The following is a 16,717-nucleotide window of genomic DNA, read 5'->3' as shown; positions in this document are numbered from 1 at the left end:
AGAGATCTGGGTGTCTAGTGCATGAATTGCAAAATGTTAGTATGCAGGTGCAGCAAGTAATTAGGAAAGCTAATAGAATGCCAAAGTATATTGCGAGGGGAGTTGAATACAAAAGTAGAGAGGTTATGCTTCAGTTACTCAAGGCATTGGTAAGACTACATCTGGAGTATTGGGCACAGTATTGGTTTCCTTATTTAAGGAAGGATGTAAATCCAGTGGAAGCAGTTCAGAGAAGGTTTACTAGACTAGTACCTGGAATGGGCAGGTTGTCTTATGAGAAAAGGTTGGACGGGCTAGGTTTGTATCTGCTGGAGTTTAGAAGAATAAGAGGTGACTTGATTGAAACGTATAAGAACCTGTGGGAGCTTGACAGGGTGAATGTGGAAAGGATGTTTCTTCTCGTGGGACAATCTAGAACTAGGGGTCACCCATTTAAGACAGAGATGAGGTGATTGTTTTTCCTCTCAGAGGGTAGAATCTTTGGAATTCTCTTCTTCAAAGGGCTGTGGAAGCGGTCTTTGAATATTTTTAAAGCAGAGTTAGACAGATTCTTGATAAGCAAGGGGTGAAAGGTTATGGGGGTAGGTAGGAATGTGGAGTTGAGGTTACAATCAGATCAGCCATGATTTTATTACATGGCAGAGCAGGCTCGAGAGGCCAAGTGGCCCACTCCTGCTCCTAATCTGTAAGTTCATATCCAATCATTCATTCTATTCCCTCACATAGCTGTCAATCAACACTGCCATCCTAAACTGGATTGGTCTTTGACCTCTACCAGATAACTTGAACTGCCTAAATCGAGGACCTGTTGTGACAAATCAGAACAAATTAACTCCTTTACTTACATAGATTGGCTGCCATTTGCAGGGTTCAAACATAGACAATGCTTGTGTAACAAGTTCATGGGTTAGAATTTTCAAAATGAAAAGTTTAGGTAAGCTAAATATATTACAGTCACGCTTGCTAGAAATCAAGCTCAAACATGTAATCGTTGAATTGACTTGCCATCAGAAAAAAGTACCTCCATCGCTTGCAGAAACAGCCAATAGGAACAAACATTAACCCAAGGTGGTAAAAAGGTGCAAAAACAGAAATACTAGAAATATACAACAGGTTGATCAGCATCTTTAAAGAGAGAAGAAGTGTTATAATATTTCGGCTGTCTAGCCCTTCAGTGGGTCTGATGATGGTGAACATGCCTGAAGACAGGTAGACATCCACAGACACACACATCCCTGTTTCTATTCTCTCTTATAGATGCTGACTGACCTGTTTATTTCTAGCATTTTCTATTTTTATTTAATTAACCCCACGTGCACTATGATCAACAATAAAAAAGCTAAATTTGTAAACAATCAGGCAAAAGTGTTTACTTTTACCAAAGTGATAAATGTTTGATTTAATCTTGCTAGACACCAAGGCCAAAAATATTACATATACTCAAAATATAGCTGGAAGCTGGGTTGATAGAGTTGCAGTTTAGAGAGACAAACTCTGATGGAGGAAATTGTCTTTTCTTGCCCTGGGCTATTATGGTTTTATCTTAGAAACACAACTCCCTCTGATGATTTGGTGACCTAGCTAACTTTCAATGGCCCGTAACTTCGGCACTCCCCAGCGTTGGATTGGGCTGGGGGGGGGCGGGGGTACCCCAAAGATGCACTGGGAAATCCCTCTGGCAAGCATTTGCACTGCAATTGCCCAGAACTGCTAACTTCTTCTGGACTGGGAATCATCCAAAAATGTGATTTAAATCGCAAACTTCAGTGGTTCCGCTGGGGTTATATCAATGGTTACCCAGAAAAAACTGGAAGAATTAAAACCTCCTCTATCTTCTGGGCACCTATTTTACAGACCCAGACTGACCCCACTGGACTCCCCAACGCCCCCATCGCGGGACTCCCCCCAATCCCCACCCCCCTCAACCACCCCACCTTCCCCACCTCCCTCCCCACCCCTCCAACCACCGACCTCGGACCCCACTCCCCCCCGATCTCTGGACTCCCGCTCCCCGTCCCCTCAAGCTCGGACTCTCCAATCTCAGGACATGCCCCCTTGGACAGCAGCCCCCACCCACACCCGACGACCTTAGGACACCAGCACCTCCATCCCCGACCTCGGGACACCAGCCCCCCAACACCCATCTACTTACCTTAGGCAGTTACCTTCTCCCTGGCCCGTCAATTCCACTGGCCCTTTAAACTTACCTGCTTTACAGCAGCAAGTGCTGTAAAAAGGGGGTGCGACCTCTTTGAATATGCTGAGGGAATATGCTGAATAGACTTTGCTGGGGCCTGCCAGGGTTCTTTTGATACAGGCCCCAAGCAGCTCTGGCAAACGGAAGTGGCCGCATAACTTTCAACACCAGGTAAGTGTGCATTTATTTCTTCTAATTTCTGTGGGCCAGCACTTTCCGATGCTAGTCGGAATTTACGGCTCAATATATGCTGGAGTGCAGTTGTCATAGGAATGTAGGCCAAACTCTATATGAAGTGTTGAGCTGTAATCACTCGCACAACTTCAATGCATCTGTTTGAATTAGTCTTCGGCACACATGTCTATTTATGAAATTAAAATGGTGGCTCAAATTATCCAATCAGCAGGTCTGGAGACCATCGTATACTTACTAACTCACTTTCTCATGGGAAGTTGCAAGAACTGCCATTTAATTGATACTTCAGTATTTAGCAATCTAAAAGGGCTCTGACCACTATAATTAACTTATAAACCCCATCATTCAGCTGAATAGATGGGCAGAGTTACAGTCGCAATTTATAATGAAAATTAAAACTCTTCATTTTTAAGTGCTAAGAATGTAAAGTGTTTTCTTTAAACAGTCTTTAGGACTGTAATCCAAGAAGCTAAAACTAGCAACTTGGCCACTTGCATGATTAGGTCAACTTTTAATTAAAAAAAAAACATATTTATGCTATAAACAAAAGTCAAAGAACTAATGGACATAACTTTGGGCTATCTCACCAAACTTATGATAGGACACTGAATGAGAAAAATAAACCAAAACTCAAAAGTCCTCAGTTTTGTACACACCTAAAATCGCTCTTGTTAATCAATCACACCTTGAAGATGCTTTTGGCTCCACAACATGACTTTATTCTTTGATTTCACGAAACACATGATGGAAGGGAAAACTGAATTTTCATGTGTAGTAAGACAAGCATATAATTACATAATTACGCATAATTAAAATATGGATTTAAAAAGAGTTTATGCTAAGGAACGTTCTAAAATTTTGAGCGTAATAATTATAGTTGTAACATCAGTAAACAACTGCTGTGTTCATGATATTCTGTTGTTCGCAGAACCACTGGCTTATTTTGAATGAATGGATTGATAGCCGCATTAAAGTAGCAGACAGAGAAATACTACGTAAACACATTACATAACATTACCTAGCATGTACAGCACAGAAACAGACTATTTGAACCAACTGGTCTATGCTGGTCTTTATGTCCCGCACAAGCCTCATCCAACCTCTCTTCCTCTGATCCATTAGCATTACTCTCTATTCCTTTCTCAATAGCTTGCTTCCCTAATAAATGCAGCAAGCTATTCACCTCAAAATACTCATGATAGCCAATTGCAAGTCCTAACCAAGGGGTTCCCAAACTGTGCATGAGCTTTGAGGCAATGGTGGCCATGGAGTTTGAACTGAGTTTTGACAGCTGCAAGGTCCCTTTAAATGCTCGTGTTTTTTTTCTGTTGGTTGGCATGGCCTAATGGTCTGTTCTCTGAGGCTGCTGCTACCACAGCCTTTAAAAATTTGGTCTTTGCTTTTTTTTAATATATATATATATATATATATATATATATATATATATTAAAAACTCCCATCCCCCCAGCTCAACAACTCTTCCCCTGCCGCCACCTCCCACGCCACCCCCCCCCCCCCCCCCCCCCCCCCCCCCCCCGCCACCCCAACTTACCCTGCTCAACAACCCTTTCTCCCAATTTCCATTCTGGGGTCATACAAAGTCTGAAGCATTAAAACAGGGTCACATCAGGAAAAGGTTTGGGAAACAGTGTTCTAACCACTCTCTGGGTAAAGAAGTTTCTCCTGAGTTCCCTGCTGGATTTATTAGTGACTATCATATTTATGGCCACTAGTTTTGATCTCCTCGCAAATAGAAATTTCATCTCTACTCTGCCCTTTCATACTCTTAAAAACCTCTTTTAAGTCACCCATCAGCCTTCTCTTTCCTCAAAAGAGCTGAACACCTGCTCAATCTTTCCTGATAGTTAAAGCCTTTCAGTTCTGGTGTCATCTTTGTAATTTTTTTTTCACCTTCTTCAGTGCTTCTATATCCCTTTTATAAAAGAAACATAGAAACTAGGAGCAAAAGTAGGCCAATTGGCCCTTCAAGCCTGCTCCACCATTCAATATGATCATGGTTGATCCTCTATCTCAACGCCATATTCCTGCTTTCTCTCCATACTCTCGATGCCCCTAATATCCAAAAATTTATCAATTTCTTTCTTGAATATACTCAGTGATCCGGCCTTCTGTAGTAGAGAATTCCACAGGTTGACCACCCTCTGAGTGAAAAGTTTTCCTTAGCTCAGTCCTAAATGGTCTGCCCAGTATCCTGAGACTGTGGCCCCTGGTTCTAGACTCCCAACCAGGGGAAACATCTTCCCTGCATCCAGTCTGTCTAGCCCTGTTAGAATTTTATATGTTTCAATCAGATCCCCTCTCATTCTTCTAAACTCTAGTGAATATAGGTCCAGTCGAAACAATCTCTCCTCATATGACAATCCTGCCATTCCTGGTATCAGCCTAGTGAACTTTCACTGCACTACCTCTATGGTAAGTTTATCCTTTCTTAGGTAGGGAGACCAAAACTGCACGCAATACTCCAGGTGCGGTCTCACCAAGGCCCTGTATAACTGCAGTAAGACATTCCTACTTCTGAACTCAAATCCTCTTGCAATGAAGGCCAACATACCATTTGCCTTCCTAATTGCTTGCTGCACCTGCCAATTTACTTTCATTGACAGGTGTACAAGAACACCCAAATCCCTTTGTACATCCATATTTCCCAATGTATCACCATTTAAATAATACTCTGCCTTTCTGATCTTCAAACCGATGCGTACAACTTCACAGTTATCCATGTTATACTGCATCTGTCATGAGACTGGAGACAATAGAGACTGGAACTATGCGTGGTATTATTCCAAGTGTGTCTTAATCAAGAATCTATTCAACTTTAACAAAATAACCAGGATTTTCATGAAGTTAGATCGACTCCAGAGGCTTTAAAAATGGAAGGTGGGACTCAATTCAAGAAATCCCGTCCCCATTCCTGGCACTGGCAATTTTCGCCGTGCGGGATAAGGTGCACTCTGCATTCCTGACTTGGCCGGTTCCATTGTGGAGCTAGGCTTCCCATACTGCCCTCTGCAATTTTCTTGGATTCTGGCCAGTTTCTCGAGGGCTTGTGATTTCTGGCCCCTCAGAGGAGTTATGTTTGGAATCAGGAATCTTTTAAAAGATAAGTTTAAAAGCTCTTATCCATACCCCCATTCCAGACCTTCCATGTCCCCTCTATGCCCTTTCTATACATCTTTCATTACCCCCACCCGCATCCTCCATGTCCACTCACCCATCATACAACATGTACTGAACCAATGAGCCATAATGGCAAGTCTTGTGATGTCATGAAAAAAAGACCCATTCAGAGATCTGTTTTGAGAAAAACTACTGCTCTTACATCTTATAAAAATGTCAGACACTGTAATTTACAATTTCAATAATAAAAGCTTTACCCCACTTCACACCACTTGATCTTGTCCAAATAAACATACAGACATTAAAAACAAATCAAGGAATAACATAAAGATATCAATCAATCAAAGCCAATATTCCAATTCAACCTATGTAAACAGACTCCTATTGAGCTGATTCCATTAGTGAGTCTTGGAGATCAGCGAAGCATTCATAATGAGGCCATCTGGAGAAACAGATGTCTGACCATCTATTTCTGTTGATATCATTGCTAGATGGCCTCATTTTGAATGCTTGGCAGAGTTATTATATGGGTCATTGGTTCTTTACCAAGTGCATGCTGGGTGAGTGGGCATGGAAGATGCAGGAGGGTATGGAAGGGACAGGGGGACATGGTAGATATGAAGGGCCATAGAGATCATGGGAGGCATGCAGTGAGCAAGGGGGCTGGGCGGGAGGGCAACAGGGTGCAAGGGGTTAGGGTTATGTGGCCCAACAGCCTTTAATACATCTGGGCCAGAAATCCCAGGCAGGCCTGCTAACCAGACCACCTTGGCACTCGCACGCCTCAGTGGCCATCTCTGCGCTGCTTCCAGTGTCGGCTGGCGCAACTTGATCCCACCCTCATCTCCCTGGAGTGAAAATAGTGTGTGCAGGGACTATTTATATGGAGATAGGTCTGCTGAATCAGGAAACTTCCCAACTCAAGCTTCCCACCTCATTAGCAAAAATCTGGCCCAACTTCTCTGCTCTTTAATTCTATCCCTTTAGAAAGGGATTCCATAACCATTCTCCACGAAAGTCGTTAGCAGTAATTTCATGCTATAAGGATCATTCTGGTAACAACGAATTTTTAAAAAAACTTCTGGCTACAGGTCCCACTGGAGTCTGACTCAACCACCAAAGTATGGCAGTAACAGCAGTAAAGGAAATTACTCAAAATCACAAAACTGAAGGTCACAGGCATTATGTCCAGCTGTCTGCAAATGTGTTTCAGATCATAAAACAATCTGTGGGAATGTGATTTTATGAATCACATGAGATTCATTCACACAGTTTATTATATCATTAGAACCCCTCTTTGTGTTACCCAAATGCAGGACTGTCACTCAGCTGCTATTGTAATTATATGTAGAGAGCTTGTTAACCTTTTTAGCCTCGCCTGACTACCCATCTTACTTCCCAAGTTAATGAGCGGACACCACAATTAATTTATATTTTTTTCAATTAATTAAACCCTAAATTTCAAAACAGAGCTTCCTGTTAAAGCACCATTAGCAACTGGATTCCATTGTATCATAATAATCCTGTTTCAATCCTAGAACTTGTTTCATTTTTAAAACCATTGGTAGTTATTTTCCCACTCACCTGATCTCTGCTGATGATGTTCCTGGTGGGATATTCTTGTCAAACTATCCTTGGCACTCCACTTCAGAATTCACTTGCTAAGTACCCAATGCAAACTGATGAAGCAGTGCTTTCCCCTCCTTTCCAGTTTTTACAACAGAAGTGAGATTCAAGGCATGCAATTAGTACACAGGACTATCCCCAGCTCATTCACGTTCTGAATTGAACAGAACATTGCTATAGTGGTTAAAGTGATTTCAACATTTCACCAACAGTGTTTCTGGAACTGCTTTCATATCCACAGCACAAAAAGGAGCCACACTATTCAAATTAAGGCATATGACGTAGTCATGAGCAACATTCCCTCTAAGTTCTATGGCAAGCCACACAGCGACTTGCAAGTTCCTGCGCAGGCTACGCAAAAACCAGCTCCTTTGGGTTACTACACATGTGTATTTGCACAACAAAATTTAAAAGGACTGGTACACTTAAACAATTCAGGCACACACCACATAAGAAAAAGAGAAAGTATATTGGTCATGAGAAGAGAGAGAAATTAAAACAAAAGCCTGCTCTCCAAGTTGCACTGCACTGCTGGTAGCTTCACAAAATGGCATGTTGCTGTCTGCTTCACCATTCATTTGCATTGAGTGGCGTGAAGTTGATGTACTTGCACTGTAGATACAAACTAAACTCATCACGGAAAGCCAAGTCTTACCCTGACAAGCACAATTACCCTTAATATAATTACTGCCAATCAACCTCACTGGCACTGAAAATTAACTATTAAAAGTGTGGTTTCATTCACAGAATCACACAGTGCAGAAGAGGCCCTTCAGCCCCTCGAGAGCGCGGCGACACGTGAGAAGCACTTGACCTAACCCCATTTACCAGCACTTGGCCCATAGCCTTGAATGTTATGACATGCCAAGTGCTTATCCAGGTACTTTTTAAAGGATGTGAGGCAACCCGCCTCCACCACCCTCCCAGGCAGCACATTCCAGACCGTCACTATCCTCTTGGTAAAAAAGCTTTTCCTCACATCCCCCCTAAACCTCCTACTCTTCACCTTGAACTTATGTCCCCTAGTGACTGACCCTTCAACTAAGGGGAACAGCTGCTCCCTATCCACCCTCTCTATGCCCCTCATAATCTTGTACACCTCGATCAGGTCGCCTCTCAGTCTTCTCTGCACCAATGAAAACAACCCAAATCTATCCAACCTCTCTTCATAACTTAAATGTTTCAATCCAGGCAACATCCTGGTGAATCTCCTCCGCACCCCCTCTAGTGCAATCACATCCTTCTGATAATGTGGCGACCAGAACTGCACACAGTACTCCATCTGTGGCCTCACCAAGGTCCTAGACAACTCCAACATGATCTCCCTACTTTTGTAATCTATGGCTCGATTGATAAAGGCAAGTGTCCCATATGCCTTTTCATCACCCCACGAACATGCCCCTCTGCCTTCAGAGATCTATGGACACACACGCCAAGGTCCCTTTGTTCCTCAGAACTTCCTAGTGTCATGCCATTCATTGAATACTTCCTTGTCAAATTACTCCTTCAAAGTGTATCACCTCGCACTTTTCAGGGTTAAATTCCATCTGCCCCTTATCTGCCCATTTGACCATCCCATCTATATCTTCCTGTCTTCCTGTTCCTTGAGGTATTAATTGCTGGAGATTTTTAAAATATATATTTTTTCTTAAGTTTTTCCTTCGTGTCTTCTTTTTCTTTCTCATCAATCATTCTTTCCCTCTATTTCTCTTTACCTAATATGACAATGAATTCACTCCTCTAATTTACACTTCCTTCTCTGGTGTTTCTGCCTATTTCTCAACCCTCCAATCTCATTGCTTGAGATATACGGTCATTTGTTCTGTTCACTCAGGTCCCAGATGCCCCATTTCCCTCACAGGGTCATTATCAGGTTGCAATTTCCGCAACTTGCACACAAGAAATTTAAAAACCTAAATGCGCAAGGCAAATAGATGTAACGCAACAGCAAAATTTGGACCACTATTTATCATTAATCCTTCACTGCCAATTTCTGCCACTTTGGAACCTACAGCTTCAGTTGACTCCCTCCAATTCACTGTGCTGTTCCAGCCCACTCTTGGTGCTATTTCAGCAGTTCTCACCCATGCTCTCCCACTCCTTCTGCTACTTCAATGGAAAACAAAGTAGTGGGTGAGTCAGAACTTTGTATATGTCAACATGGCAAGAGCAAAGCCACTCTGCTCTGCCTCACCCAGAACAGATCTCTACCATTCCCAGCTAGAACCTTTTATCCATATCATACCCTTTTATTATCAAGGAAATTATAAATTCAACTAGCAAAGAGAGCATTCATTCAACTGATTTCAACTTTCCTTATAAGTCTTACATAAAGAACTTTATTAAGCACCTTCTGCAAATCTGAACAGCTATTTTCACTGAATAATAATGACAGATGTAAATATCTCCTTAAAGAACACCATCGGATTTGTGAGGGATGAACTGCTGCTTCTAAATCCATGCTGACAACCTTATATTGAGACTAATACCAAATTATGGATATCTGGGGTAACCGTCCATAATTGCCAGCTTCATGTCTCAATTCTTTTTTTGAATATCATGATACATTCTTTGCTATGGAAGTTTCAATTCTGAATAAGCAATAACTTATATTTATAATAAATATAAACAGAAAATGCTGGGAAATCTCAGCAGGTCTGGCAGCATCTGTGGAGAGAGAAATAGAGCTACCGTTTTGTGTTCTTATGACTCTCCTTCAGAACTTACATGTATACAGTGTCTTTAAACTAATAAAACATCTAAAGACGTTTCACAGGAGCATTCTGTAACAAGGTATAATACCAAGCCACATAAAGAGACCAAAACCTTGGTGAAAGAGGTAGATTTTAAGGCGTGCCTTCAAGGAGGAAAGCGAGGTAGAGAGGCAGAGAGCTGTCTGGAGGCAATTCCAGAGCTTCAGGCCTTGGCAACTGAAAGCATGGCCACCAATGGTGGTGTGGCTGAAATCAGGGATGCTCAAGTGTGGCCAGGTAGTCTTTGCACTGATGCCAATTTGTGGCCAGAAGCTCATTTCGGGGTCAAATATGATACCAAAGTTGTGAACAGTCTGGTCCAAAAACATAAATCATTGAACAATAACCTCAAAACAGATGAATCAATAATCTTTAGTTCATCTCCAAGATAACCAAAGGTAATCTAAATCTGGTGTTTTTCACCTTGACAACTTATGAGTCTCAATTTTACTGCATAAACCATTGAGAATTATCAACTCAAGATTAATCATATCAAATCCAACATTGCTGTTTAGCCAACTATTGATTGCAATATCATGGTGCTAATCATTTCTAGACTGAAACTGTGCTGGGTTAACACCATCCTTACAACAGTAGGCAAAGGAATTTCACCCAAATACATCAAGCACCCTTACTCTAATAGCAGTGCATTTTCACTATCTAAATGGTGGTTTTAACATAGTAAAGTTACATCAAAAGTACGAATATTTAAAAACCTGTCTCTACTACTTGTCACATACATGTTAATATTGATTTGCACTGACTCATAAGCAAACAAACAGCCTATGCAAATTCATAGATACTTAACCACCTCTATGGCAACTGAAGGTGATCATCACCGAAACAGCAATGCATATAACTCTTCACCCCCATACTCACACAAAAAAACATTGACAGTTGTGTGCCATAATGATTCTATGACCTCTAAGAGGCTTGTCTCTTTTAATGCATGATATTTCTCCATCCTCAAAACATGGATAAATCAGGCAATGTAGCAGTGGAAACAGCATGCCAATCCCATCTAATCAGATGAAAGCTCTGTAATCCTGCTACATTCAGTGGTAAATGGTAGTAGACAATTAAACTACTAGCTTCTCAATGACGATAGATCTCTGCACGTCAGTGCAAAAGGCAAGGCTGAAGCCAGAATTGCCGGGTAGATGATCCACCTTGGCTTCCCCTTGAGTTTCCCACCATTACAGAAACCAGGTTTCAGCCAATTCGATTCACTCCATGTGAACTCAAGAAAAAGCTGATCACATTGGATTCAGGAAGGACTATGGCTCAACAACATCCCGCCTATCGAGCAGAAAACTTGTGCTCCAGAACAAGCCACGCCTCAGGCAAGCTGTTCCAGTACAGCTACAACACTGGCATTGACAAAATGAAAAATTGTCCAGGTATGTCCTGTCCAGAAAAAAACAGGTCAAATCAAATCTGTTCAATTACAGCCTGCTGCTAGTGTACTCTAAATCATCAGCAAATTTATGAAAAGTGTCATTAGTAGAGCTATCAAGTTGCATGTACTCACCAATAACCAGTTCACTAATGCTCAGTTTGAGTTCTGCCAGCACCACTTCGTTCTTGACTACAGCCCCATTCCAATCACAGGCAAAAGAGCTGCATTCCAGAGGTGAGGTGGGAGTGACTGCCATTGACATTATTTAACTGAGTGTGGCATCAAGAGCCCTTGTAAAATTGAAGTCGATGGAGGCAGGTTCTCAACTGGCTGGAGACATAACAAACACAATAGAAGATGGCCGTGGTTGTTGGAAGACAATCATCTCAGCCCTAGGACATCACTCCAGCTGCTCCTCAGGGCAATTCTCACCCATCTTCAGCTGCTTTATCAATGGCCTTCCCTCCATTGTAAGGTCATAAGTGGGGATGTTCCCTGATGACTGCACAATGTTCAGTAGAATTTGCAACTCCTCAAATAATAAAGCATTCCCTGTCCCCACACAGCAAGACCTGGACAACATTCAGGCTTGGGCTGTTAAGTGGCAAGTAACATTCGCACCACATAAGTGCCAATGACGACCATCTCCAAGAATAGATAATTTAACTGTCTCCCCTTCATCACATGGATTTCACTGGTGCAAGAAGGCAGCTCACTGCCACTACTTCAATAGCAATTCAGGATGGGAAAAAATAAATCCTGGCCTTGCAGCGATGCCCACATCCCATAAATAAATAATAGTCACACCACCTCTCAACCTTCTCCTTTCCAGTGAGAATGTGCCCAACTACACAATCATTTCTTATAATCCAGTTCCTCTGTCTCCTCAATCATTCCGGTTACTCCCTTCTGTATCTTTTTCATCTCGATAACCTACAAACAGAGGAACAAGGACTAGGAGTAGGCCTTTTGGTCCCTCGAGCCTGCTCCACCATTTAATAAGATCATGGCTGATCTGTTAGTAACCTCAAATCTGCATCCCACCTATCCCCAATAACCTATCAGCCCCTTGCTTACCAAGAATCTATCCACCTGTGTCTTAAAAATATTCTCAAAGGGGCCGAATGGCCTATTCCTGCTCCTAATTTGTATGTACCTATTCTCATAACAAACAAACACATTTCTGCACCTGATTATCCACTCTTAGCTGGGGCTATTTAAGATGGTGCTAAGTTAAACCAAAGCACTTACATGCATGAGGAAGAGAATGGTGAGCCTTTTTCTTTTCATACTAATTCTTTTCGCACATACCACCTGGTAGCAGACTAAAATGGAAAAGATCTCATTATGATTGGTTAATTTCTACCTTCTTCTTGATTTTGTTTCAGAACTTTGTCGTAACCCATACAATGTCACGGTCTAGAAGTCATCAATCATGACTGGTCTTTCCTTAAATCAAGACTCAACAGAGCTTAAGTTTAGCAGTTAAATAAGTTGATCAAACCTATGCTAGTAAAAGTAATCTTGACTCCAATGACTAAAAATGCACACCAAGTAGGAAAGTGGCATTAGACTTGGTGGGTCATGTGGAGAAAAGTACAGGGATCAACTTGAAGGATCAAGTGGCCAATCTTCCATGCTATAATTATCTATAATTTATTGGCAAGAAACTCTAGACTTAATAGTTCTGAAAACAATGAGGAAAAACATAACTAAAAACCATCAGGTTAGGATATAGAAAAGCATGTACAAAAAGAAATGTCCTTAATAAGATAAATTAATCATATTGATTTCCACTGTCAGACTACCAGATTTACCATAGATCTTTTGTTGTCTTCAACAAATCAGAGTTAATTTTGTGGATGTACCCATGTATCGTATTTGTGAAATTCAAAATTTCCAAAATCACAATTTGATCTACTTTTAATTACTATGTGAATATGATGGGGAATGAGGGACTGCAGACATTTATATGTATTTATACATATAGCAAATGATAATTAAGCACATTGGTCTTGAATAATATCTGTGCACTTAACCCAGTCAGTTGTATTTTCTCCTCTTGCCATTTTAGTGAAGGTACTAATTCATTTAATTAACAGTTCTGCTACAACAGCTAAGAGAGGGTGAATATGCTATTTACTCAGCGTAACTCCAAATCTAGTGAGAATGCAGAAAAAGAAAAACATAGTATAATTCTATGACACATAGCATCTATAGCAATAATACTGTTAATCAAAATAATTTACAGGATAAGATACAAGCATGTGAAATTAAACTATTACTAATAAATCAGGTGTGAAATATAATAAATAGTACAACAGACCACTTACAATATTCATTAGTGTCAGAACATAATTCTGCACATGCTCTTTTCCATGGAAGCGAACAACCGAATCATCTACAGCCAACAGAACTTCTATGTTGTAGTCATCTTTCTTTGCATGTCTTCTTTTTCGTGTCGGGTGACTTAGTTCCCCCTCAATGATGTCTAGAGAGTTTGCAAGGTCACCAACAGCAAATTTCGGGGCTTTGGAGGAATGAAGTTAGTAAAACAAAAAAATCAGTATTGCTTTTATAATAAATTAATTGACATGCAAATATTGTGAAAATCTTATTACAAAAATATTTGATGTGCAAAAAAATTACCCAGTTAGTTTACTCATTGTCAATAAGGTTTATAAACCAAGGCTAGCAACAATTAATGCAACACAACTTAATATTCAAGTTATGGTTTTGAAACACAGTCATTTTACATTTAATTCCAAACTTACAAGTTAATTATTCTATTTTAACAGATGCTTTCCTTTAAAGTCATTAAAACTGAATTTCAGAACAGAAGTATGCTGCTTAGAATTCTAATGTTTAATGATGACAGTTGCAATCATTAATGTGTACCATCAATTACTCCAGCATGTGGAATTAAACACTCATTCATGCATTGTGAACTATGCACTTTAAGCAGAAGAGTAAAATATGAAAAATTGTCTGCTGGTGTTCAGGTACATTACAAAAGTAAAATAAAAGAAGCATAGTCTGCTCCTACTCATAATCAACATAGGGATATATTAAGCAAAAAAATCACTTAGCTATCTAATTAACAACTATTTATGCAGAAAGGGGTGCGCAGACAAGATGCTACACCTGAGTGAGATGTAGATTGAGTAAAGAGTTCTGAATTTGGTCCGGGGGAATTTAGTGCAGAGGGGAGAAGGGGTGCTCCTTTTTCTACTTTATTTCAGCCTCCAGTGGTTGGTGAGTTTCATTCCTTGTTTCCAAGCTAGGTGAATGCAACTTTCTATTACTTTATCTGTGTAAATTATTAAATAATTGACTAATTAATAAATAAGGTTGGACAGAAATGACAGGGCTGGTGGTGTGCCGTAAGTGCAGCATATGGGAATCTGTGGGATGCATTGCAATCCTGGACAACCATACCTGCAGAAAGTGTTTGCAGCTTAGACAACTTCGGCTCCAAGTTGCTGAGCTGCACGTCTGAGTTGCAGACTTTGCATTGCATCAAGGAGGGGGAGAGTTACCTGGATACTTTGTTCCATGAGGCAGGCACTGCCCTTTAGTTAGGCAGAACTTTAGAGTTGGTCACAGGAACACAGGAGCAGGAGTAGGCAATCAGCTTGCTCCACCATTCAAAACAAGAATGGCTGATCATCCACTTCAATGCCTTTTCCTCCACACTATCCCCATATCTCTTTATGTCATTGATATTCAGAAATCTGTCAATCTCTGCTTTATACATGCTCAATGACTGAGCTAATGATTAAGGACAGGAGGATGTGACTGCAAGTCAGTAGGTGGGGAGAACCAGCATGTAGTGATGGAGGGGCTTCAGCCCCTGACTTTGTCCAACCGGTACGAGCTGCTTGCTACCTCTCTGGATAAGGAGAAGAGCTACAAGGTAGATGAGCGGACTGACCATGGCACCATATTGAAGGATGCCATTCCAGTGGGGGGAGCAAAGAGGAATGTGGTACTAATAGGAGACAGCATAGTCAAGGGGATAGGTACTGTTCTCTTCAGTCGAGACCATGAGTCCAGATGGCTGTGTTGCCTGCCCTATGCCAGGGTTCAGGATATCTGCTCAGGGATGGACAGGAAATTGCAGTGGGAGGGAGAGGATCCGGTGGTTGTGGTCCATTTAGGTACCAACGACATGGGAAAGACTAGGAAAGAGGTTCTGCATATAGTGTATGGAGCTAAGCACCAAATTAAACAGCAGAACCTCAAAGATAATCTCTGGATTATTACCTGAGCCACATGCAAATTGGCATAGGGTAAATAAAGTTTGAGATATTACTGTGCGACTCAAAGACTAGCATGTGAGAAATGGGTTCCAGTTCGTGGGGCATTGGCACCAGTACTGGGGAAAGTGGGGGTTGTAATGTCAAGACCTGAACCATGCTGGGACCAGTGTTCTAGTGAGCCGCATAACCACAGAGGTAGGGAAGGTTTTAAACTAAATAGTAGGGACAAGAGATCAAAGTTGGGAAGATGTGGTAAATCAAAGAATAGAGACAAGGCAAGAGAGAAATGTATTAATATGGGAAATGATAAACAGGCTGTGACAACAAGGGACAGAGAGTAACAAGAGTAAATCAGCAGATAAAGCTGGAGGTTACACAAATAATAAAAGGACAAGTAATAAAAGGAGAAAACTAAAGGCTCTGTATCTGAATGCACATAGCATTCAAATAAAAAATGAACTGAGAGCTCAAAGAGAAATAAATAAGTATGATTTGATAGCCATTACAGAGACATGGCTGCAGGGTGACAAAGACTGGCACCTGGATATTGAGGTTACATGACATTTCAGAAGGACAGGAAGCTAGGAAAAGTTGGAGGGATGGCTCTGCAAATTAATCAGCACATTAGAGCAGGATGACCTAAATTGAGGAAACCAGGATGTAGAAATGGTTCGGGTAGATTTGAGAAGTGATAAAGGCAAGTCAGGTGTACAAGCCCCTAACAGTAACCACATGGTAGAACTGGGTATAAAGGAAGAAATAATGGGAGCTTGTCAGAAAGGTACAGCAGTAATGATGGTGGATTTTAATCTGCATAAAAATTGGAAAAATCAGATGGGCAAAAGTGGGGAACTCATAGAATGTTTTTGGGATAATTTCTTAGGACAGCACGTTCTGGCGCCAACCAGAGAGCAGGCTATACTAGAACTGGTATTGTGCAATGAGATAGGATTAATTAATGACCTCATAATGAAGGCGCCCCTAGGTAGCAGCGGTCATAATATGACTGAATTTTACATTCAGTTTGAGGGAGAGAAGAATGGGTCTACCACTAGTATTTTAAACTTAAATAAGGGCAATTATGATGGCATGAAAGTACAGCCAGCTAAAGTGAACTGACAAATTAGGTTAAGGGATAGGTCAATAG

At 41.1% G+C, this 16,717-nt stretch overlaps 1 protein-coding gene across 2 annotated transcripts in view; it reads right to left on the bottom strand.

The window, feature by feature from the left end:
- Positions 1-16,717, bottom strand: part of LOC121270922 (A disintegrin and metalloproteinase with thrombospondin motifs 14) — a 185,818-nt gene that overhangs the window by 107,406 nt on the left and 61,695 nt on the right. For both annotated transcript variants that reach the window (XM_041176543.1, XM_041176544.1), the window contains exon 4: positions 13,642-13,838. In XM_041176543.1, the coding sequence (XP_041032477.1) occupies positions 13,642-13,838 (197 nt within the window). The remainder of the gene's footprint in view (positions 1-13,641; positions 13,839-16,717) is intronic.

The sequence above is a fragment of the Carcharodon carcharias genome, chromosome 28, assembly GCF_017639515.1.
Source record: "Carcharodon carcharias isolate sCarCar2 chromosome 28, sCarCar2.pri, whole genome shotgun sequence".
NCBI classification, from domain to species: Eukaryota; Metazoa; Chordata; class Chondrichthyes; order Lamniformes; family Lamnidae; genus Carcharodon; species Carcharodon carcharias.
The sequence above is the reverse complement of the archived record's forward strand: the minus strand, read 5'-3'. Positions and strand labels throughout refer to the sequence as shown.